This window comes from Alligator mississippiensis, chromosome 8, assembly GCF_030867095.1.
Source record: "Alligator mississippiensis isolate rAllMis1 chromosome 8, rAllMis1, whole genome shotgun sequence".
NCBI classification, from domain to species: Eukaryota; Metazoa; Chordata; order Crocodylia; family Alligatoridae; genus Alligator; species Alligator mississippiensis.
In genome coordinates this window covers 2,173,935-2,196,342 of record NC_081831.1, presented here as the reverse complement: position 1 = coordinate 2,196,342, position 22,408 = coordinate 2,173,935, and the positions used below count along the sequence as shown (strand labels likewise).

Below are 22,408 nucleotides of genomic sequence, written 5' to 3'. Positions count from 1 at the left end.
GTGCCGCCTGTCAGAGCCGGGCGACCCAAGCCACCGAGGCTGTGCTGTGGCTCCAGGCCGGGCAGCACCCCGTGGCTGGGATCCATCTTTCCGTCCCCAGCCTGGCAGCTCGGCTCCCTGCAGCCGGCGTTTTCAGCTGGGGGGAGGGAAGCAAAACCCCTTCCCCAGCCTGTGGCTGGGCTGATTTGCTGCTTCTCAGAAGCCAATTTAAAAGCAGCAGCAAGGAAATAATTAAACCAGGCTCTGGAGAAAGGGCAGAGAAAATGGGCCAGCCCATTCCCCCACTCCTCTCAGCTCTAATTGAGCCTGCAAGACAATGGCCTGCCAGCCTGGCCTAATTAGTTATCTTCAGTGGCAGAGGAGACTCTTGAAAGGACAGCCTGACAGAGGTGGTTTGTCCGTCCTGTCAATCTACCCAGCCCTCCCGACTTCAGACTAACGTGGCTAATGACGTGTCCTTGCCCTGGACCAGACCTGCCGTCCATCCGGCCCAGGCACTGGCCAGCGTCACTGGGTGATCCGGAGAAAGGCTGCAGGAGACAGCTGGGAGGCGGCCTGCCCCCCACCAAGCCTCCACCCTAATCCCACATAGAGCTTTCCTCCCGTCTTTGTAGGACCCAAAACCACTCCGGATACCCTTGTTTGCCATGTAAACCTCCCTTCCCTGCTAGGAACCTGGCCAAGGTCCAAGCGTCTCCTGTGGCGAGGAGTTCCACAGGTTATTCACGCCTTGCAAGAAGCTTCCCTCGTCCCGTTCAGACTTTGTCCCCTTCCGAGGCTACTGGATGCTCCCTGGCTTTTTTCTTCTTTCTTGGAAATGTGGGAGCTTATTCCTCAGGGTTGGTCAGGGGCAGAGGGCTGGTTCCAGCAGGAGGGAGGGACGGGGTGTCACTGCTTTCTCTGGCTCTAGGAAGTGACTTGATGACTTGGTAATTATGCAGAGACGAAGCCAGCAGGCAGCTGGAAATGCCACTTCGGATACAGCTGCATGCATCAGCTTAGAAACCATCCACACCTCAGGGAGGATTTGGGGGACCGGTCCCCCGGGCCGGGAAGGGCATTTGTTGTGTGCAGGAGCATGCAAATGAGCCTACGAACTTCACTTCCTCCATCTACTGGATACCTGAAATCATGGACTAAATATAGACATTGGATTTATGGCACACTATAACCTGCCTGCCATCTGATACCCCAAATAACCCCTCTAGATTTCACCAGCCATGAAGAAGGGTATTTGTACCCAAAAGCTTGCAGTGAACATTTTTTTCCAACTATTTAGTTGGTCGAATAATAAAAGAGATGCCAGGTATCCAGGTTGTAGAAGCAAAAGACATCAAAACTCATGGAAGAGGTGATATCTTTTATTAGACCAACTAGATATTTGCAGACCAATGATTTTATTTATTTGCCAGCTTTCAGGCACGCTCACCCTTCATAGGGGATATCTTTTAGTAGATATAAGATTTGGGCACACTCACCCTTTGGTAGATTCAGGCACGCTCACCCTTCATAGGAGATATCATAGATGGCATCTTTTATTAAACTGACTAGATATTTGCAAACAAATCATTTGATTTATTTGCAAGCTTTTGGGCACACACACCCTCCTATGTCTGATGAAGGGTGAGCATGCCTGAAAGCTTGCAAATAAATAAAATGATTTGTTTGCAAACTGCTCCCTGCCCTCCTTGGAGGCACCAGTGATAAACCAGACCCCTACGGCTCCAGGGAGACCCTCAGGCCTGGAGCTACAGCAGAGCTGATAATAGATAATAAGTTAAATGCTGCAGTACAGAGCTAACCCTAAAGGCCTTTAAATGAGTGCAAACACCCCCACTCCCTGCACTGGATGTTGCCCTGTGGGGTGTCGACTTGGCCCTAGCAGGGCATAGCAAGTCCAGCTATCTTCCCTGTGCCTCTCTGCCGTGCTGGGGAGATGCCCGCCTTTCCAGCCATCCTGGGATGCAGGGAGCTCAGCTGCCTTCACCCCCACCCCCAAAGGCAAGAGAAAAGTCATTGACAATCAGGCCCCTTATCTTACACTGACACTGTGTGAATAATCTACTTGTCAGCTGGCTGGCCTGCCTGAAAAACAGGGAGGAAACCATTGTTTCAGGTCAACCTGAACTGAAAATGTTTTGTTTTCGCCCTGGAACAAAAAAACCAAAAACCAAAAAACCCTGGAAAATTCCACGTTACTGAAATGAAAGAAGCGTTTTATTTAACTTAGGGCGGTTATTTCAACTCAATGGGGGTCAATAGAGTCCCAGAACCAGAGACTCAAGAGCTTTTGCTTAGAGAAATGGGTATTTTTTTCCCCCAAGAAAAACCCTGATTTTGTTATTTTTTGGCCCAAACTATCCAGCAGAATTTGCCACTGGTTTCAAGTCAACACAAAACTGCTCCTGTCTGCAAAGTCACCTGGCTGGAGTGTTGTTGTCACCAGGATGGTGCAGGAAACGTCTGAGAGACAGGGAATTTTTTGGGGCTGTCTTTAATTGGACCAGATGTCAGGGTGGAGGAGATGGTGGACAAGCTTTTGGGCACAAAGTGCCCTTTATCAGTTCTGGGGAAGAAGCAGATGCAGGTAAGCTCAGTGGCACAAGCTCAGTGGCTTGTGCTGATGAAGAGTCAGCTGCAAGACTGGGGGAGCAAAGAGAGGTAGTACCAAAAAGCCTCGGGATGGCCTCTCTGAGCCAGGTCCCATGGCACCAGGCTTATGCCCAGTGTAATACACACCCACGCCCCAGCCCAAGGATCGGCCAGTGCCTGCAGGAGCCAGAGCAGCTGCAGGGCCCAGTCCAACCAGTGCCTCCATCACCATCAGCTATTTGGGTATCACGCTGGATTGCAGCTGAAGTAATGGGATGTGATGCTTTAGGCTCGCCGTGCCCACCCCTGGTGAGGGTGATGCGGGGATTGCAACCCAGGGAGGAAGGTGACCCCATCTCTCAGGCCCTTGCCTCTCCATCCCATTTCAAGGGCTTTTCAACCCCCTGGAAGCACCGTCCAGACTCCTTCCCGGGTGCTGCCTGACAGCTGGAGGGCAGTTCGAGCCCCCAACCCCCTGCCAGGGCCTGAATAAAGTCATCCGAGCCCCAAGACAAGCCAGGCACAGCAGTGACCTGCTCTCATCTCCCCTGATCCAACTCTCCATACACAGAGAGGTCCTGTAAGGGTGGGCGCTGAGCAGTAAGTCCCAGCCCTGGGGGTAGTGCATGCATTGCTGTCACCGACAAGGACACGCCGTTCCTATAACATGCCCAGGGCGTATCAGCAGGTCCAGCCGCCCGTGCAGGGGTGTAGCCAGGGGAACAACCAGCACCAAGAGAGTGAGGGATTGTCTGTCCTCCTCCCGCCCTTCCCTCTGCTATGCAAAATGCTGATAAAACCCTTCAGTTTGCCCACGGGAGGTGCGTCAAGGACAATCAGGCCCTCCGGTATGACCTAAGGGACACGTTGCCCTCCTGCTACCCCTACACCAGCCATCCTACGTATCTGCAAGCCCCAGCGCCTGAGAGCTGATGTCAAACCATGCTTGAGGAGTAGGCGAATCCAGGGCTGAGTGCAAGAATAACCCCTGCGATACCCTGCACCGAGCCCTGCTGGATGCCCTCCCTGGACCTGGAGACTGCTTCAAAAGCTGGAGTTGCTACCTTTTGAGACAGCCCTCCTGCACCAGGATGAGGGCAGGCACCTGCCCTTTGCCTCTGAAGGCTTGAGGATGGAGGGGGAATCCAGCCCCCAGCCCTGGATCCCTTCTGCCATGTGTTTGACGTGGGTATGGGGGCACTGGAGCTCGCACAGAGGTATTGCTACCTGGGGAGCTGTGCTGCAATGACATGGGGGGCAATGAGGAGGGGAGAGCTTTGCTGGGGCTGCCCTGGGAACCAGGATCCAGGGGTGCCCGGGCAGCACGACCCCCCCAGAGCTCTGCAAAGCAACCAAGGCAACACACAGCCTGCCCAGGAGCCCTCTCCAAGCACCCGGGGCTCGGGAAGGAGAAAACGAGGCGACAAGGAGAAGGTAGCAGCAGAACCGAACAGCAGCTACAGATGTGTTGCCATGGCAATAGCAGATGCTGCTGCAGCGCCGGCAATGGGGGCAGGGGACGATGGCCTGGCTCGTCTCTGCTTTCACTCACTGTGGATTAGGAGGGGATGGAGCAAACCCCCTGGACTGCATGCATGTTATCCCGGCATAATTGCTCATCCAGTGGTCCCGTCTCTCCTTCACCTTCTCTTGGATCCACACCTGGAGGCTGAGCCGCACTTCTAGTCTGTGACTCTTCAGGCCACGAGCCGGTCTTGCTGCTCCTCTCCGACCCCTTTCCAGCATCACCGCCTCCGGAGCTGGGCACGATGTCCCATCACGAGCACACCTGGAGGCTGGACAAGCTCTTCCTACGCTCACCGGTCCAGCAGCGAGGCGCGACCTCAGCTTCTATTCAGGGTCAGGGGCTCAGGCTATTGCCCCCCACCCCAAGGAGACTCACATCACACCCTGCTCCATCTCCCACCCCCTCCAAACTATCCCAGCAGGGATTTCCTAGGGTCCTCCCTACCTCCGACAAAGATCACGGGCAGCCCAGGGCTGCGTGGGACCCCTCTCATGACTCTTACAGTTGGTCGTTTGGTGGCTCATTTATGGTTTTTCTCACAAAGGGGCTTTTCTTTGCCCATCTGAACCTTGCATGGGGCTGTCTGATGCTTTACCAAAGCTGAAATCCGTTCTGTCAGCACCACTCCTTCCATCCACTACACTTGCAAGCTCATCCAAAAGCCCATGCCCTGTTGGTCTAACAAGCCCAATTTTCCGTGAAATCCTGTCAATTGGCATTAATTGCACTCCCCGCCTCGGCTGCAGCCACGTGCTGTCTTGCGGCTGCTTTCCCTGCACCCCCCTCCTGCCCCGTAACTTGAAATCCACTTTGGTTCTGGAAGGGGAGTTTGACAGGTAATTAACTCCAAGACGTCACTTTGATTTCCTAGCCGGGTCTGAACCGCAGAGCAGAGCCGCGCTCGGGTGTTTCAGTGACGAGGGGAGGAACAGACTTGGACAGAAAGGCCATCCTGCAGGAGATGCATGCCCTCCCTCCCTCCTTATTGCAGTCCCGTCTCTGTCAGCAGCTCTGCAAAGGATGGAAGCAAAGCTGAGCGGGGCTTGAGTCAGGCCTCACCGCCAGCCACGCTCCAAGATCCAACCTGGCAGCCTCGGATCTACTACCCAGGAAAGATGGGGCAAGGTCTCCCACGGAGCATTACCCCGTGACCTGCAATGCAGGGGCAGCTAGGGCCACTCTCCTCGGTGCATTAAATGGCAATGATGAAATCCCAGGCTCTGGGGCACTGGCAAGGTGCTTTCCTTGGACTCTGAACCCACAGGACGGTTCAGTCCATGCCCTGAGCTCCCTGAATCGGGCTCTCATGCAAAGCCCCCAACAGCACCAGTGCCCGTGAGTTCATTGCTGGCACGTGCTGGAGGAGCAAGCGCTTGCGGGGGGAGGCTTTTCCTCCAGGACTCCCATCCAAGGGGCTGGGCCTTTGGGAACCAAACCATTGAGGAAGACTCATCTGCGAAAGGAGCCAAAGCAGGGTCTGGATCCTACACGGTCTCTTTGCTCATGGACGATTCTCCCCACGTGCATCTTTTTGGGTAACTTTCCCATGCATATGCACACACCTGCATTAAAACCATGGCTCCAGCTCATGCACCTGAGAGGGAGGCTCCAGATCTGCTCCTGGATATGAAAATGCCAGCATTGGGGGCATCTAGGACAGGCCTGGCTCCATCAAGCTAATAACTGCAAAGCCCCTCTTTACCACCTCGCAGGGGCGGGAGGAGGGAAATCAAATGCCGAGCCACGTCCATCGCTTTGGATTCTTTATTAGAAAGGCCCCACGCGCCAGGTTCGATCCCTCTGAACCGAACGATGCAGAGGATGTGCAAGCCAGGGCTGGGGGGCGACGCGTGCGGCTGTGTCACCGCCGCGGCCCCAACTCCCCCCGCCAAGGGACAGGGAGGGAGGCTGTGCGGCCCCCAGCTCCTCTCGCTCCCTCCTGCCGGCCTGGCCCCGTTCTCTGCGGCCGCCCCCGGCTGACGAGTAGGCACTGCGTGTGTTTTGCTATGCTGAGAAACAACCGCCCGATGCACCGGCCCGGATACCCCCCCGCCCCTCACACTTCCCCAAACCTGCACACTCAAAGGGAATAGAAAATGAAGGCTGCCACGGTCAGTCCATCACCCCCACCCAGAGGCACGATCCTGTGGCGTGGCAGAGCCAGCGATAGGTACTCAGCGTGGATACCTCCCCTCCACCACCTGGGGCATGATTTGCCCCTCTCCCACCTTCTGGGAGCGGGGATGAAGGTGCTGATAAGCTGCCATGCGTGGCACAGCCCTGCTTTCCCAGCAGGGAGGAAATCGCCGGGTCAGGGGAGGCTCACTCCCGAATTCAAGTAAATCGATGTGGTTCTCATGTCCTGGGCCCCAGATCCGCTTGCCCCGCTCCCCAGCCACGTCAGAAACCACTGGGGAATATCTCTGCGGTCCACGGTCATTGCCTTTCCCCCCCGGGAGAGGAGAGGAGGTGGTGGAGAGGCCACCCTGGAAAAGCCGACTTTGCTCTGCACCACGGGGCACCAGCAGCCACAGCCCTGGCCCACGGGGCAGCGTAAGCCCCTAGGCATCGTCCCCATCCAGGCGGGCTCCGTGGCAGCAAGGACCAGACGTTGGCAGTAGCTGCTGGATGCCCAGGCACGTTTTCGGTGGTCGGAGTCCTGCCCGTCCCCGGAGCCAGCCACGTTGGTTGCCGTCGGGGCTGGAGCTGTGCTCCCCTGGCATCACACACACAAAGCTTTGGCCAGAAAGCACAGGCGGGGGGAAAGCCACAGTGCTCCAGCACAGGGATGAGCAATCCCACCTGCGAGGAGCTGCCTGCCATCGCCACACCGCTCTCCCCCATTCCTTGCCTTTACCCCTTGCCTGTGGCTGTCAGGGAGCTCCCCCCTCCGTGCTTGCCCGCGAACCTCCACGTAAGCTTTGGCAAAGGTCTTCGAAGAGCCCCGCGCGCCCCTTCGAAGCAGCAAAGCCGCGGGAGCAGGACGAGGGCTGCTTCTCCGCCCCACGGCTGGCCCTGGTCTCGCCGGCCCCGGCACTGAGCACGGGTGTGAAGTAGGGTTTGGTTTGGGGCGACCGTCCTGTCCTTTTCCTCTTTTGCTTTTCTTCTTTCTTGCAATATCAAACAAAGGATGAGAATCCGGCGATGGGGGCCCTGGAGCCGGGCGCCAGGCTGCTGGGGGGGCGGTACAGGGTGCTTTGCTGGCTGGGGGGGTTGACGGGCGTCTGTGGGGTTGGAGTCCTACTGGCTTTGGGCCGGAAGAGGCTGCCCTGCTGCGTGCTGTTGCTGTTGGACAGGGGGCAATGGTCGGGGTCTCCCGAGTCGCTCTCGGTGTAGCTGTACGCCTGCGCCCGTGAGATGCCCTTCTGCTGCCGGCGCCAGGAGTTGTAGTATGTGGGGTCGCTGATGTAGTGGTTGACGAAGGAGTGGGCCTTCTGGGGGTTCGGATCCACCTCGTACTCGCTGTCGCTTCCCTGCGGGGACAGAGGCTGTGGTTACTGCCGGCGGGGATGAAACAGGTCTACAAACAGCGGTGCAAGCACGCGGCTAACTAGGTGCGTGCAGAAACCCCTTGAAAACTGCTGCCCGAAAGGGTCCGAAGCAGCAGGGAGGATGGGGAGGGGGAGCAGATCGAGCCACCGAAGCCAGGAGGAAAGACTTCAGGCTGCTTTTAATGGACTGGTGGAACTCACTGCTGCAGGGGAGCAGGGGAAAGCAGCTCTCCAAGCTTACAAGCAAGGTCTTTCCAAAAAGCATGGAGATTTTCCAGGCTCGTGGTCTCCAAAGAGATGTGCACAGGTCTGGCAAATCCAGCCTGTCCTGGCACGGGCTGTCACATGTGCCCCTCTGACACATGCCCCTTGTGCCCTTGTCCCCAGGCATCGCACAACCCAACTGGCTGGGCGCAGGGAGAGCTTGGAAGTGCTTCCAGCACCTCCAGCTGCAGAGACAGGATGCGGGGCGAGGGGGGCCGGGGGTCTGCTCCAGCGCAGAAATCTCCAAATGCCTTTAATAGGGCTTAAAAACAAAGCAGAAGACCTGGGGGCTGGGAGAACAAGGGCTGTTTCTTCCCCACCCACCGCAGCCACTGGAACCAGATGGGCCCGTGGTCTTTCCAGCTCAGACACGGGCGGCTGCTCCGAGCCATGCGCAGCATCCTGGCCTCTCTGTCTGAGCTGGCGGCCCGGGGCTCAGCGCGGGGCCTGGGAACAGCTGGGGGGGCAGTGTTTGTCTTTGAGGGCAGAGAAGAAGGAGGACGAAGGAGAACAGAGAGCTCGGGAGGCCGGCTTGGCTCGGGGCCCTCCTTTCAGTCCTCCCTCTGCCTGCCATAATTGAATTCAGCTTCCCCCTCCGCCGACAGCACAAAGGGCCCCATTCATGAGGCCGCGCGGCGCAGCCAGGAAAGCAATCAAGTGACAGCTTTCAGCTCTCGCAGCTCTTAACAGCTCCTCAAAGACACTCCACCAGCGATAATGGAAAGGGGAGTTGCACTTGGACGCGCGGCCAGTGCGACGGCAAAGGAAACACTCGCCGGCCGGAGAGAGCGGGGAGGGGGCTGGGAATCTGCAGGGAGACGGGTCCGTGGCTCCCCTGCTCCAACGGCGGGCGAGCGAGCGAGCGGGGCTGCGGCCGGCGGTGCATGCAGTAGCAGAGGCTGTGGCACCAGGCGGGAGCCGGGATCGAATTCCCGGCGTCCTGGTGTGACCTGCCTGGAGAAGGCGGGGAGAAGCCAGGCTCTGGGCCATGGGACCACGTCCCTGCGTGCATTTAGCCTCTGGCAGCCCCCAGCCCAATTAAACCTGATCCCAGCCTGCGCTTCCCTCCCTCTCTCAGGCTCCTCCAGCCCAGGCCTCTCTGGAAAGAGCAGGAGACTCCTCTCCGCTCCCCTGAGCCCCTGCTGTGTGGTCTGCTATGCACCTTGGCCAAGTGCTGCTGTATTTACCAGGATGGGCTTTTGGGACAGATGTGCTCCCCTGGAAGCAGCCCCTCTGGGGGCAGGAGGGTGGGAATATTCCCCCAGTCCCAAGGAGCTGCCAGCCAATGCCCATCACAATCACCTCGCTCTCTCATTAGCAACCAGGCTGGGGGAATCTCCCACCCCAAAGGCATGGGCATGTGTGTTCAAGCCCTGCCCGTCTGTCTGCAGAGCCAGCTCTTGTCCACAGAGCAGCACAAGCCGGCGAGGTATGAAAGAGAAAGGAGACTTTGCATTGCACCCTCTGCTAGCTTTGCACCCCTGAAGCCTGGTACTGCCCCCCTGGCAAGGGGTCCCACCCCGCGTGGGGGAACGGCATCTTCCCTGCCTTGCCAGCAAGCTCCTGGCGCACGGTGGCAGCACCAGAGGGTGCGGGGAGAAGGGCATGGAGCAGGGCCTTTGGGACCAGGCTGCCGGAGCTGCCCCCGGCTCACCTGAGAGTCCGAGATTTCGGAGGGCTTCTCAGTCAGGCTGCTGCTCTCGGCGGGGATGAGGTCGTTGTACTTGGTGACGTCCTCATCGGAGTAATGCAGGCTGCCGGGGCTGGGCCGTGGCGGGGACCTCGGGAGAGATGCATGCTCAGTGCTGCACGGAGAGGGCCATGGGGCAATGCCCTGACCCTGCTCCTTGCCATGTGCCCAACACGGGGCCCAGCCTGTGCAATGGGCTTGGGGGGTAACAGCATTGGCAGGGCACCTGTACCCAGACCCCGTGTCCCCAGGCTTAGAGATTCACAGCCTCCTCTTTGCTTGCTGGGACCTGCTTCACCCCCATCTCCGCTGATGCCCCCATGCACTGACTGCCCTGGTCTTCCAGGGTGCGGGGCTCAGCTCCTGCCCCAGGAGGAAGCGGAGGGGCTGAGGTGAGGAGCAAGCACCCCCTGTGGCAGCCCCCCCCCAGCAGACATGCAGCCTGGAGCACAGAGAAGCCATTGTTCCTCCAGGCATGGAGCGGATCCAGCTCCGCAGGCCTGACCTTGCCGGGATGAGACATGAATGCTAAGAGAGGACGCGAGGAGGAGAAGCTGGCAAGTCTTGGAGGCTCTTGGCTTTCCGTCTGCATGAGATGGGGGGGGTCTTGGCCTGCCCCACAGAAGGGACAGTGGCTTGGGAAGGGGGCAGGAAATAGCTGAGAAAGGCAACGGGGTCCAGCAAGGGTTCCCCCCAGCTGCACTTTGGTAGAGACGGCACCGTGTCCGCTCCCAGCACCAGTACGATGTTCGAACTCAGGGCCCTGGGATGACCCGTAGGTGCAGGGCAGCACGCACAGCTCAGGCCGTGCTGCCCCCTTATTCCCGGCCCCGGAGGGCAGGCCGGTACCTGGTGTAGATGCCGTTCTTCCTGCAGAAGGAGTTCTTGACTGAGAGACGCCGATTGTTGAGCTCCAGGGCAGGGAAGCTGCCCTCGTCCAGGCTCACCATCTCCCCGTGGCTCAGCGCGGCCGACTTGGGGTTGCTGCCTGGAGCCGGGGGAGGATGGGATTGGAGGGACCAGCTGGCACGAACCCTTCCCTGTCCCCATACAGGCTGCAGAGGCAGCCCCCTCCCTTGCTGCCCACCTGGCGAGCGTGTTTGTTGAGCAGGGAGCCCAGTGATTTACCCACCATCTGAGCCCTGGATGTGGCTAAGAAAACAGAGCCGCACTGTTTAATCCCAGTGACCTTTCCAGCCCCTGGCAATGGGTAAGGGGAGAAGCCGGTTGCTTCATCGGTAGCTCCAAGGAACACGAGGAAGTCCAGGGATGCATCTCCTGCTCTCTCCCCACCACATGCCAGGGCTCTGGAGGGGCAGGGGAGAGGGCCAGGAGTCCTGCTCACTCACCGGAGTCCGACTTCTTGGCGTACTTCTTGCTCTGCCCCCGGATGATGAGGACGAAGACCAGCAGGAGGATGAAGATGAGCCCGACCAAGGCAATGACCACCAGGAACCACCACTCCTCGTAGAAGGGGTTGGCTTTCTGAGCTGGAATAGCCAGGGGCACCGTGCAGGGAGGTCAGACTGGGATCCCCCACCCCACCCCACCCCACCCCACCCCACCCCAGGGCTTTACCTAGCCAGTTGGTCCTGCTTTGGGGTGGGGATTTCCCTCTGCCCAGATCACTTCTCCCCCCACCTCCTACCCAGGGGCCAGTCTGCAATGGACCTGCTTCAACTGGGAAAGCGGGCATTGCAAAAGCTGTGCTGTGTGCCAAGCCAAGCCGGACTGGCAAAGGGGTAGGGGGTGTGGAGGGCAGGTGCCCCCAGCCAGGTGGGGCCCGTACGTCCTGCCCCCACAGCCCGGCGGCCAAGCGGGTACCTGACACGGCCGGGGAGGGCGCGCTGGGGGTGCCGTATCCGTAGTCGTTCACAGCGATGACGCGGAAGTCGTAGCTGACGCCCTGCTTCAGGATGTCCAAGCTGAAGGTGTAGGAGGTCACCTCCTTCGGGATGTCCTTGATAAGGATGTCCCACAGCCCCTCATCTGGCAGGGAGGAAGGACACGGGGGTTGGCAGGGAAGGGGACCGACCCATGGGGTCAGACAGAGCCGCCTGAGCAGAGGCACCGGGGCTCATACCGGCTTGGGCTGGGAGAGGGCATCTAACATCACAGCTGCCACTTGGCAGGGCACCCAGGCCCTTGATCTGTGCCCTCCTTCCTGCCAGTGCCCGGGGCATCCAGGCCTCCCATGCAATGGCAGGGCTGCTCCGTGCTATCGCCTCCCCGATGCCCTGGGCACCCGGGCAGGCAGCGGGATAGCGATGGAGGCACGCACCCAGGCACTGCGAGTGCAAGCCCCCATGGCATAGATAGCTCCCAGCAGGGTGCTCGAACCAAGCCAGGTGCCTGTGCGGCTGCAAACACAGGCAGGGCTGCCTGGATCCAGCCACCATAAATCATAGTGGGGGCAAGCAGGCCGGTGAGGCCTCATCTCCCTGGCTCAGCCCCCGCCGGCTGCAATCAAACCCCCATTGGGCTCCGGCAGCCTCTGTCCTGCTTGACTCTTCAGCTGAACCTCCCCTCATTGTAACGCCAGCCTCTGTCCCCGTGTCCGGCGGAGGGATGCAGGCAGCAGACAGGCAGCACAAAGGAGCTGGGGGGAACCAGCCCCCGGCCATCTGCTGCGCCCCCACACCCTCACGCCGGGGGCACACGGCAGCCAGCGGCCTCGCGGAGCAGCCGTCTCCATGTGTGCAGGTGATTTATTGCCCTGCACCTGCCTCACTCTGTGCATGGGTCACATCCAACTCCAGTGCTGGTGCCCAGGACCCAGCACGCTGCCACGCGCTAGAGCCCGTGGCCAGCTCCTGGTGCCCCGGCCCCTTTGCTGGCTGCACTGATCAGATGGGACCTCGCGTCCAGCCACCTGGGTCAATGCACAGAGCAGAGGCCTCCTACAAGGCAGCTTCCCATCTTGCACACCGGGGTGATTTCACCATGCCTCTGTGGCCTCGCTGGGCTGTGGTCACAACCCCGGACATGAGGGAGGTGGAGGGCATGTGCGGTACCTGAGGGCCGGGCCTCTATGACGTATCTGGTGATGGGTCCCTTGCCAGGGTCCCCGCTGGACCAGTGGATGGTGATGGCTGAGCCGTAGCGGGAGATGAAGGGCTCTCCCGGGGGCCCGGGGGCACCTGGAGAAGCAGAGCAGACACAAATTCCCTTCATACTGGTTTCCTCTCTTCGTATTCCCACATACCCAGCCCCGACAGCCTACCCACCCCCGACTTTCCCAGTCTCGTTACCCACTGGGGCCTGTGGGCAAGCTCTTTGCCTCTGGGCACCCCCAGGCCAGTTCTTGCAGGGACCTGACATACCTTCGCCCGGCCCCGTGGTGATGTTGGCCTCGATCTCGGGCCCGTAGGCAAAGGTTTTTGCCCGGATCCGGAACCGGTAGGTGACACCTTCTGCCAGGTCCTTCACCTTCATCCACAGCGGGCTGCTCCCCTTCACATCCACCGTCACGATTTTGCTGACGCCTGCTGGGCAGAGCATGTGGGGACGTCATGGACAGGGACCCCCGTGTGCCAGCACCATGCTTCTGCCCTCCCCTCTGTCCCATGCTCTTGCCAGGAATATAGGGGTTGACTTGGTGCCTGGCTGCAGACCTCCAGACTACAGGTTGACATGGCAGTCAACCTGCCATAGAAACACACTGGGTTGACCTGGTGACTGACCAGGACTTCTCGACTACAGGTCAACCTGCCATAGTAATGCACTGGGATGAACTGGTGCCCAGCTGGGGCTCTCCAGCTTATAGGTCAACCTGCCACAGGAATGCATTGAACTGACCTGGTGACTGGGCAGGGCTTCTCAACTACAGGTCAACCTGCCATACTAATGCATTGGGCTGACCTGGTGCCCAGCTGGGGCTCTCCAGAGAGTAATGCATTGGGTTGAACTGGTGCCCAGCTGGGGCTCTCAAAACTACAGGTCCACCTGCAATAGAAATGCATTGAGTCGACCTGGGGTATAGGTTGTAGCTGCATTGATCTGAGGACGTAGGCAGACAAGGTTCTCTGGGTAAATCTAATATATTTTATTAGACCAACTCAAATAGTTGGGAAAACGCTTCTTTGCAAGCTTTCGGGCACAAACATCCTTTATCAGGCTGCCAAAGGAATGCATGGGGTTGACCGGGTGCCTGGCGGGGGCTCTCCAGCCCACAGGTCAACTTGCCATAGAAATACCTTGGGTTGACCTGGTTCCTATGGCTGGACCAGACTGAATGCACCTGATCTCATTTGGGGCTGGCTAGCACTGAGAAGGGAGACCACCTGGGATTGCTGCAGGCAACCCTCAACTTTCACTTGGTTGGACCTACTTATTTCTAAGGATGCCGCTTCATCTCCTCTGCCCGCCCCCAGGCAGCACTAGCTGGGTGGCCGGGCAGGGAGACGGTATCAGCATCGGGCAGCTCTGAGCCTGCAATGGATTATTGAGCCGGTTCCTGGCCCTGGGTGTGGACACAGTCCCGAAAGCCTGACACTGCTCTGGCAGCACCCCAAGTCCTGCTGAGCTGCAGGCAGGGAGCCCGTTTTGAAGGATCAAAGCGTCCTTTGCAGTGCAAGCTCAAAGGAGACAAGAGACCTTTGCTCTTGCCCCCCACCCCATGGCCTTGGCTGCTCTCCCAGCTCTCCTGGACCACCGCTGCCAGGCACAGGTGGCCGTGGCCAGCACTGAGTGGCCATTGTTCATGCCACTGTCCCTCTGGCTGCCCCACAGGTGCCCTCTGCTCCTTTCCCAGGGTCCCAGGGCAGGCGGGACTGCAGGGGGGAGAGGAAGCTACAGAGCCCCGGGCAGCTGTGCCCTGATCCCTCTGCAGTGGCTGGGTGGGCAGGCAGGGGCCTTTCTATGCCACGATGATTTTTCTTCCCATAGGGGCTGAAATAGTCTTCCCTGCAGCCCCGATGCTGGCAGCAGGGAGAGACTTGGGCAGAAAAGGGCGGGGAGAACCACATTTCTGTAAAAGCCTGAGGCTGGGACTGGCTGTATCCCCACTGTGCCAGCCTACCTGGCCATGTGCTTATTAAACTGGCCTCTGGGATACTCCCTGTCCCTGCAGCCACTTCTGGGGAGGAACACAGGGAGCTCGGAGCAAACGTGCTCGCTCTGGAGGGTGTGAGAAGGGCTCTGCATAGAGCTGGAAGCCCGGGGGGACTGGCCAGGGCTGCACGAGAGGACATGACCAAGAGACCCCCATCTCGTGGTGAGTGTCACAGCAGCGGTTCAGCTTGCCCAGCGTGCCAGCCTGTACCCCAGTCTCCTCCTTCTCCACCACCCCACAGCGAACAGCTCTGCCCCAGCACCCCCCAGCAACGCCCCCAGACCCTTACCGTCCACGGGCATGCAGGGCTCGTAGACCAGCCGGTAGCCCTCCAGGATGCCGTTGGGGAGCAGAGGCGGCTCCCAGGAGACATTCACCGAGGTGGTGGTCAGCTCGCTGAACCTGATGGCGCTGGGGGCGCTGGGCGCTGCAGGCAGAGAGGGGAGGGCTTGGCCGCAGGCTCAGACCTTGTCCTCCACCCTGGGCCGAGAGCTACTCTGAGGTGGGACGAGGGCTGGGGAGCCAGGAATAGCTGCAAGCCCAGCTTCTGATCAGCTTGGAAATCCCAGAGGAAAGGGAGGGTGGCGTGGCGTGTGTGAATGCATGTATATGTGTGTATGCATATGTGCACGTTGGTGTGTACATGCACTGGTTTCTGCATGTATGTGCGCACTGGGGGTGTGCACATATACATATGTGTATGCATGGGAGTGTGCACAGGCACAGGTATATGTGTGTATGTGTGCACAGGATGTGCATGGGAGTGTGGCATGAATATGTGTGCATGTCTGTGTGCGCATGGGGATGTGCATGTGTGTGCATGGAAGTGCACATGCACAAGTGTGTGTGCGCACAGGGGTGTGTACATGAACAGGTGCATGTGCACGTGTGTGCATGTGCGCATGGAGTTGTGCATGGACATGTATGCATGCATGTGCATGCATGTATGGGTATGAATGTGTGTGCTTGCATGGCGCTCCCTCTGCATTGGTGGGGTCCCGAACCCCGCCGCCGAATGCTGCTGAGCAGTGCTGGGAGGAGAGGGTGCAGAGCACTCCCAGTTCATCACAGCAGTGAAGGAGCCACGCAGGCCGGACCTCACCACAGCTCCCAAACACGGCAGGGCACATCCACGTGGCTGTTCCTTGTTGGGAGCCAACCCCCATCCTGCCCTAGCTCCATGCCCTAAAGTGGCACTCCGGCCAGCTGGGTTCATGCCTCCACTTTCCTGCCAACAACTGCCCTGCAAAGACACTTTGCACTTGTGGGTTGTTTTGCAAAAATGCTGCTTCCTGCCCGTGCTTCACCTCGCCGGGGGGGAGGAGGGGAATGAACAAAGCCGGTGGGCACCAAGGGCCCTGAGCCCGAGTGAAGATGGGCAGCTTGTGCTGGGGAGCCACAGGGGACATCTGGGCAGCTCCAGCAACTCCAAGCGTGGCTGTAACCGTCTTTTATGCCATGCGTAGCGTGGTGCCGGGGTCTGGGGAGAGGGTGCCAGCAGCTCCATGCACCACGGGCTAGGGACACAGGGTCCGGTCTGCCCGGGGGTGGCATCTGAGGGGTGACCTAAGCCCAGCCCTGGGGCTCTGATCTGAGCAGGGAGGGCACCGGGTGAGAGGAGCAGAGAGAGACGGGAGCCCTGGTGCCACAGCCAGGCAGTGGCAGGGAGCTGGGGAGAGGGGACGGCAGGCGCCAAGGGCCCACCTGCTTGCTGGGTCCGAGCCTTGGCCGGGGGGCTGCGGGGCCCGTCGCCGGCGGCGTTGAAGGCGGCCACGCTGACCAGGTACGCCGTGTAGCCCGTGAGGTTCTTCAACTTCACGCCGCTCTCGGGCAGGAACAGCGTCTTCACCCGCTCCGTCTCGTTCGCCCGCTGCGCCTCCCAGAAGTAGATCTGCGGGGACGGCGGGGCCGTGAGGCCTGGCGGGTGCGGGGCACAAGCCCCGGTCCCGGGGCCACATGCTCCCGCTCACGGCCCCTTCGCTGCCCCGCCACCGCTGCGGGGGGTCTGGATGGGGACGTTTCTATTTACCATCCCCAAAGCAGGCTCCTGCCCCCCGCTTTCGGCAGGGCACAGATGCGACCTGCTGTGGGTTACCAGCATCCGTGCGGCCCCCCCAGTCCTGCAGCAAGGTCCCTACCCCTGCCCCAGAAATGCCCCCGCTCTGCCACCCTGCAGGGAGCCCTGGGCAGTTTGAAGGGCAGCAGCACCCCCTGCTGCCGCAACGGGGAGTTGCACCCTGGACGCTGACCCGAGCAGTGCTCCAGCAGCTCAGGACGCCTTCCCCCTCCCGGCCCCAAGCACCAGCCAGGGAGCCTGTGGTCAGCTGCCCCATGCCCCAGCCACGCCATGCACCAGCAGCCCCATGCACCAGCCAGGGAGCCTGTGGTCAGCAACGTGGCTGGGGCAGGAGCCTGGCATGGACAGGAGTCTGGTGCCCGGCTGACTGCCACCCCCATGCAGGTCAGCCAGGTTGCCCCCCACCTCATGTACCTTATAGCCCTGGATGTCGCCGTTCTGCGCCTCGGGAGGTGGTGGCTCCCAGGTGACGTCAAGCTGCGTGGCGGTGGCGGCCTGCACGGCCACGTTCTGTGGTGCCGCCGTGGGCACTAGGCAGAGGACAGCGCGGCACTATGGTGAGAGCGGCAGGCCCCGGTGGTGCCCCTGCCCCAGCCTGGCAGACCCACACCGTCTCCGGGGGGTCCCTTTGGCTGCTGCTGTGCACCAGCCATGAGCGCCCACCTGCCCCGTGATGGGAGAGGGGCTCCCTGCCTGGGAGCCAGGCTGCTAGCTGGAGGGGCTGCTCCCTTTGCAGGGTGCTCCCGACCCATCCCCAGGGCCCGACTCACCCGCTTCACCCACGAAGACCTCCTGGGGGGCACTGGGGGGTCCCTCGCCCACGGCGTTGTACACGCTCATGCGCAGCTCGTAGCGCCGGTGCTTGCTCAGGTCTGCGGAGGGCGAGAGGAGAGGATGGGGGTGCCAGGTTCAATGTACCCCTCAGTAACTCCAGGGAGAGGCAGACCCCAACTCCCCTGCCCGCTTTCTAAACCTCTCTCCTTCCCCCAAGACATGCTTAGTTCCTGGCTGCTCAGCTAGAAAAAAATAAGGTGCCGACCATGAGGGAAATGCCATCTTAACCCCGGCGGGCTCAGGCATGGGCACAAATGCTGATGGCGATATCACGCTTGTGACCCTCCCTCGGTTTGGGGGCACTGGCTGGGTCCCCAGCCTGGCAGGTGGGTGCATTCCCCCAAGAGCCTCCCCAGGCCCCGGGTGGGGGGAAAGGGGCATGCACGGACCCGGGCAGATGCATGCATGGAGCAAAGGGACTTACTGTCCAGCTCGTACTGTGTGAGGCTGGCGTCGCTGAGGTTTCGCACGGTGTACACGGCTACAGGGGAGCGGGGGGCAGGGGCGGGGGAGAGCAGACAGCGAGGTTAGTGACACGCACGCAAACACACCACGGAGCTGGGTCCCGGCGGGGGGAGCTGCTGCCCAGAGCAGGAGCACTGGTTAGTGCCTCGGGGAGGATGTTGCATGGAGGCTGCTGGGGGGGGGAAAACAGAGGGCTGGGGAGTGTGTCCTGGCAGGACCTGCCCTGCCATGCATGCACATCAGGGGTATGTGCCCACTCCCATTGCTAGGATGAGCAGCACCCGGAGCAAGGCAAGGCCAGCCACAGCCATGGCACAGCCACGGCAGGGCTCCTCTGTGCACAAGGTCCTGGAAACAGGGGGCACGAAAGCAGCAAAGCAAGCGTGGGACACATCTGGACACACACACAGGCAATGCTGCTGGGGTGCAGGCAAGCAAGTGGGGAGGCCAGACCCCTGCATGCCTCCCAGGTGCCTCCTAGCACCGCTATGGGCACTCACGGGTAAGCTCGGTCCAGCGGGCACCGGGGTTGCCGATGCTGCGCAAGGTGAAGCCCCGCAGCCCATCGTACGCCAGCTCCCGGTAGCGGAGCCGGAAGCCCAGCAGGATCCCGTTGATTTTGTCTTCGGCCGGGGGCTGCGGGGAGGAAAGCGGGGCTGAGAGGCAGGGCCTGCACACCCCGGGCATGGTGCTGCAGGGTGGTCCTGCCCCCAGGCTCCAGTCTGTCTGCAGCCCTTTGCTCCCTGCAGCCCAGGAGGGGCTGCCAGCATTGCCCAGAGCCCCAGTGGGTGCAGCACTGCCCAGGGGCTCATCCTGCCAACGGCTCCTCTCTGTGCCAGGCCACCCCGCTTTCTTGCAATGCCCCAAGCAATCCCTGCACGTTTCGAACCCACGGCCCTGAAGGCCCACGTGCCCGTACCTGCCAGCGGAGGAGGACGGAGGTGGTGGTGTGAGGGGTGACCGACAGGATGGTGGGGGCCTCCTCCGGGGCTGCAGGGGGAAGAACACGTGTGAGAGGCAGCAGGAGACGGGCGCTGCCCGGGGCTTCCTCGTGGTCTGGGGTGCCGGGTTCAAATCCCACCCATGGGAGTGACTGCAACCTGTGATGCCTGTGGTGGGGGTGAGCTCACGCATGCATGCAATCCCAGATGGGAACGTCTCTGTGCGACCCACCCGACAGGTGCTAGCTGGCAGGGGCTACCCTGATCCCGGGGTGCAACCCCCACCCCCCGGGGGGCACAGGGCAGGGAGCCCCCATGCTGCCAGCAAGGGGGGCACTGACCTGCCTGCAGCGTGGTGAGCGACTCCGACTCCTCGCTGTACGCGCTGTCGCCGATGTCGTTTGTCGCCTTGACCCGAAACTTGTAGGAGGTGAAGGGCTTCAACCTGCGCCGCAAGCACACGGGGGGACTGGGACCGGAGCCCACGGCGCCGGCCTCGGCCCTTGCCCGTCCCAGGAGCCCTGCCCGGCCTCACCTGTCCACCACGAAGGAGGTGGCGTTGTGGCTGACGGAGGCGGAGTGCAAGCTCCACTCGCCGGCCGGCAGCTCGCGCGTCTGCACCGTGTAGTACCGCACCGGCGACAGCCCGTCGCTGCCCGGCTCCCAGGACAGCAGCACGCTGCGCGCCTTCACCTCCTCCTGCGGCACCGCCGGCTTGCTGGGGGGCTGCGGGCGGTCTGGGCGGGGGGCAGAGATGTGAGCTGCCTAGCTCCTTCCTAACCCTAACCTTGACCCTAACCCCCACCCCAGACCCGGCCGCTCACCTCTCTTCTCGGTGGTCACCACCAGCGCCTCGGCAGCCTCTCCCCAACCCTTGCGGGTCTGGGCCGTGATGCGGAAGAGGTAGGTGGACTCCGGGCGCAGCCCCGTGGCTGTATACTGCCGGGCGCTGGGGTTCAGCACCTCCACGGTGGCCGTGTTGGCGTTGGTGGTGTTCAGGCGGTGCGTGATCTGGTAGGCTGTGGACAAGGGGGTGAGGGCTGTCGGTGGTGACCTTGCAGCCCTCACCCCAAGGGCAAGCTGGGGAACCCCTCCCTGGGTGGGTCCCTCCTGCCCCAGCCCATGCTCATGCTCGCAGCAAGTCCTGTGCAAGGTGCTGAGCAATGCCTTTAATCGGTATTGTGCAAGGTGCTGAGCCCCAGCAAATAGGGACCCTCTTGTCCAGAGACCTGGTGCAGGGGGCAGCACGGAGGAGGCACCAGCAGGGGAAAGGTTCGGCCGCTTACCGAGGATGATGCCGTTGGGCGCGGCGGGCGGCTGCCAGATGAGCCGCACGGAGGTGGTGCGCACTTCGGGGAACAGGATGCCCACGGGGGGCCCCGGCACTGCAGCAGAACGGAGGGGAGGGAGCATGACAGATGGGGCCTTTGGGATGCACAGGCAGGCACACACTTGGCACACGTGTGTCCTGGCATGGAGGTCCCACCACACCAGACCTGGCCCCCCCACCCCTCGGCGCACACTGCAGATGCCTACCATCATCCAGCGTCCTCTCCAGGATGGGCGGGTGGCTGGGGACGCCGTCGCCGATGCGGGTGAAGGCCAGCACGCGGATCTCGTACAGCACGTACTTGCCCAGCCCCGCGAGCTGGGCGCTGCGTGACGCGTTCCCCTCCGCCAGCCAGAACCGGGCGCGCAGGTCCGAGTCCTTTTCCTTGTACATGACCTGCGAGGAGCCCTGCGTCAGCTCCCCCGCGGGGTAGGGATGCCACAACTCCGGTGCTGTGCAGAGCTGGGCTCCCGGGACTGGGTGCTGGGAGGCACCAGGGGCTGAGGCTCACCTTGTAGCCCAGGATGAGCCCGTTGCGGTCGGCCTCGGGGATCTCGGTCCAGCGGACCAGCATGCTGCTGGAGGTGGTGGCCAGCGCGGACACGTTGGCGGGGCCGGATGAGGGCACTGAGCAGGGGACAAGCAGGGGAGAGTCAGGAGCACGGCTGGCCCGGCTGGGCACGGGGCTGGGGGCAAGCAGCAGGGACGGTACCTGACTCCCGGGTGCGCCCCGCCACGACGCGGCTCCAGGGCCCGGCCCCGATGGCGTTGAAGGCCTGCACTTGCACCTGGTACTCGGTCCACTCCTCCAGGTCCTCGATGGTGAACTCCCGCTCCACCCGGTCGTGGATGGCGTGCAGCGCCGTGCGCCCCCGCCCATCCGAGCGTGCATACCGCACCCGGTACCCCACCGACTCCGGGCTCCCGTTGTACTCCTGGTCAGGAAGAGGCTGGCAGGGGCAGAGGGAGGCCTCAGTGCATCCCCAGGACCCTGGCATAGCCGCCCCAGGACCCTGGACAACTCCCCCCTAAGCTGCACAGTCATGCCCCTGTGTGCGCAAGTGCAAGGACCCCTGCACACACTCATGGGCATGCACATCACATGCATGCCTCTACACATACATGACTGGATGCACATAGGTGGGGATACCCAGCCATGCATGCAAACCCACGCATGTGCACGCAGCACAGGCCTATCCCATCAGTGAGGCAGACGGTCCCTAGGCTACTTGTGCCCGCTCCAAGCCAACACCCCACATCCCTGGGCCCTGGCAGTCACTCACCATCCAGCGCAGCCACAGGCTGGTCTCGCTGGCCGTGCGCAGGGTGACATTGGCAGGCGCCACGTCTGGGGGGGCCTGCAAGGTCTGGATGCGACGGGAGGGCAGGCTGGGCGGGCTGGTGCCCACGATGTTCACCTGCCGCATGCGGAAACTGGGAGCAGAGCACCGGGGTCACGGGTGAGAAGGGGGTGGGGAGGGCTGACCCTGGCATGAAGGGTGTCTGGGCTGCATCTGGGGAGGGGTTAAACCCTTCAGGTCCCCCTTATCAGGAGCCCACAGCCCTGAGATGTGCCAGCCCCTTGCACCCACCCACCTCTCCTTCCTGGGATGCAGCAGAGGAGCCCCCTGTCCAGGCTACCTCGCCCTGGGCCCGCACCCTGGCCCCTACCTGTAGTACGTGTACGGGTTGAGGCCGGGCACCTCCATGGAGCGGGAATCGGGCTCGTTGGCCAGCTGGTGAACCAGCACCCACTCCTCGCTCTCGCCGACCTGCCCCACCTGCAGGGAAAGCCCCGGGGCCGGGAGACATGGAGATGGGGCGATGTTCAGCCCCCGTGGGTTGCCGTCTTCCTCCCACCCCAGGGTGGCTGAAACAGAGACCGCCCCACACCCAAAATCCAGGGCATGGACCCCCTCCAAGGGCAGCTTTCAGGCCTCTTACCTGTGCTTCCACCTGCCAGCGGGAGATGGATGTCTTCCCATCATAGCCAGGCCTGAACTGCAAGGTCACAGAGCGCGGGCCGATGTTGGAGATGCCCAGGTTGGTGGGCGCGCCGGGGAGCTCTGCGAAGGGGCAAGGAGGGGAATAAAAGCAATAGGGCTGGGTGCTGGCTGCAGAGACCAGGTGCTGCATTCGGCTT

General features: G+C 61.5%; 2 protein-coding genes across 6 annotated transcripts in view; one reads left to right on the top strand and one right to left on the bottom strand.

Annotated features, from left to right (window-relative positions):
- RPL38 (ribosomal protein L38) overlaps positions 1-22,408 on the top strand; it is a 548,453-nt gene that overhangs the window by 317,889 nt on the left and 208,156 nt on the right. The window lies entirely within an intron of this gene.
- Positions 5,871-22,408, bottom strand: part of SDK2 (sidekick cell adhesion molecule 2) — a 70,847-nt gene continuing 54,309 nt past the window's right edge. For 2 of the 4 annotated variants that reach the window (XM_059732003.1, XM_059732004.1), the window contains 24 exons: positions 22,210-22,331; positions 21,937-22,046; positions 21,549-21,699; positions 20,978-21,215; positions 20,777-20,892; positions 20,472-20,661; positions 20,222-20,320; positions 19,760-19,954; positions 19,471-19,672; positions 19,277-19,380; positions 18,914-18,984; positions 18,495-18,630; positions 17,954-18,010; positions 17,466-17,567; positions 17,110-17,225; positions 16,323-16,509; positions 14,908-15,045; positions 12,889-13,053; positions 12,580-12,705; positions 11,390-11,554; positions 10,915-11,055; positions 10,415-10,553; positions 9,530-9,656; positions 5,871-7,593 (listed from right to left, as the gene is read on the bottom strand). In XM_059732003.1, the coding sequence (XP_059587986.1) occupies positions 7,240-7,593; positions 9,530-9,656; positions 10,415-10,553; positions 10,915-11,055; positions 11,390-11,554; positions 12,580-12,705; positions 12,889-13,053; positions 14,908-15,045; positions 16,323-16,509; positions 17,110-17,225; positions 17,466-17,567; positions 17,954-18,010; positions 18,495-18,630; positions 18,914-18,984; positions 19,277-19,380; positions 19,471-19,672; positions 19,760-19,954; positions 20,222-20,320; positions 20,472-20,661; positions 20,777-20,892; positions 20,978-21,215; positions 21,549-21,699; positions 21,937-22,046; positions 22,210-22,331 (3,551 nt within the window). In that variant the 3' untranslated portion in view covers positions 5,871-7,239. The remainder of the gene's footprint in view (positions 7,594-9,529; positions 9,657-10,414; positions 10,554-10,914; positions 11,056-11,389; positions 11,555-12,579; positions 12,706-12,888; positions 13,054-14,907; positions 15,046-16,322; positions 16,510-17,109; positions 17,226-17,465; positions 17,568-17,953; positions 18,011-18,494; positions 18,631-18,913; positions 18,985-19,276; positions 19,381-19,470; positions 19,673-19,759; positions 19,955-20,221; positions 20,321-20,471; positions 20,662-20,776; positions 20,893-20,977; positions 21,216-21,548; positions 21,700-21,936; positions 22,047-22,209; positions 22,332-22,408) is intronic. The other 2 variants (XM_059732001.1, XM_059732002.1) reach the window with 2 other exon arrangements.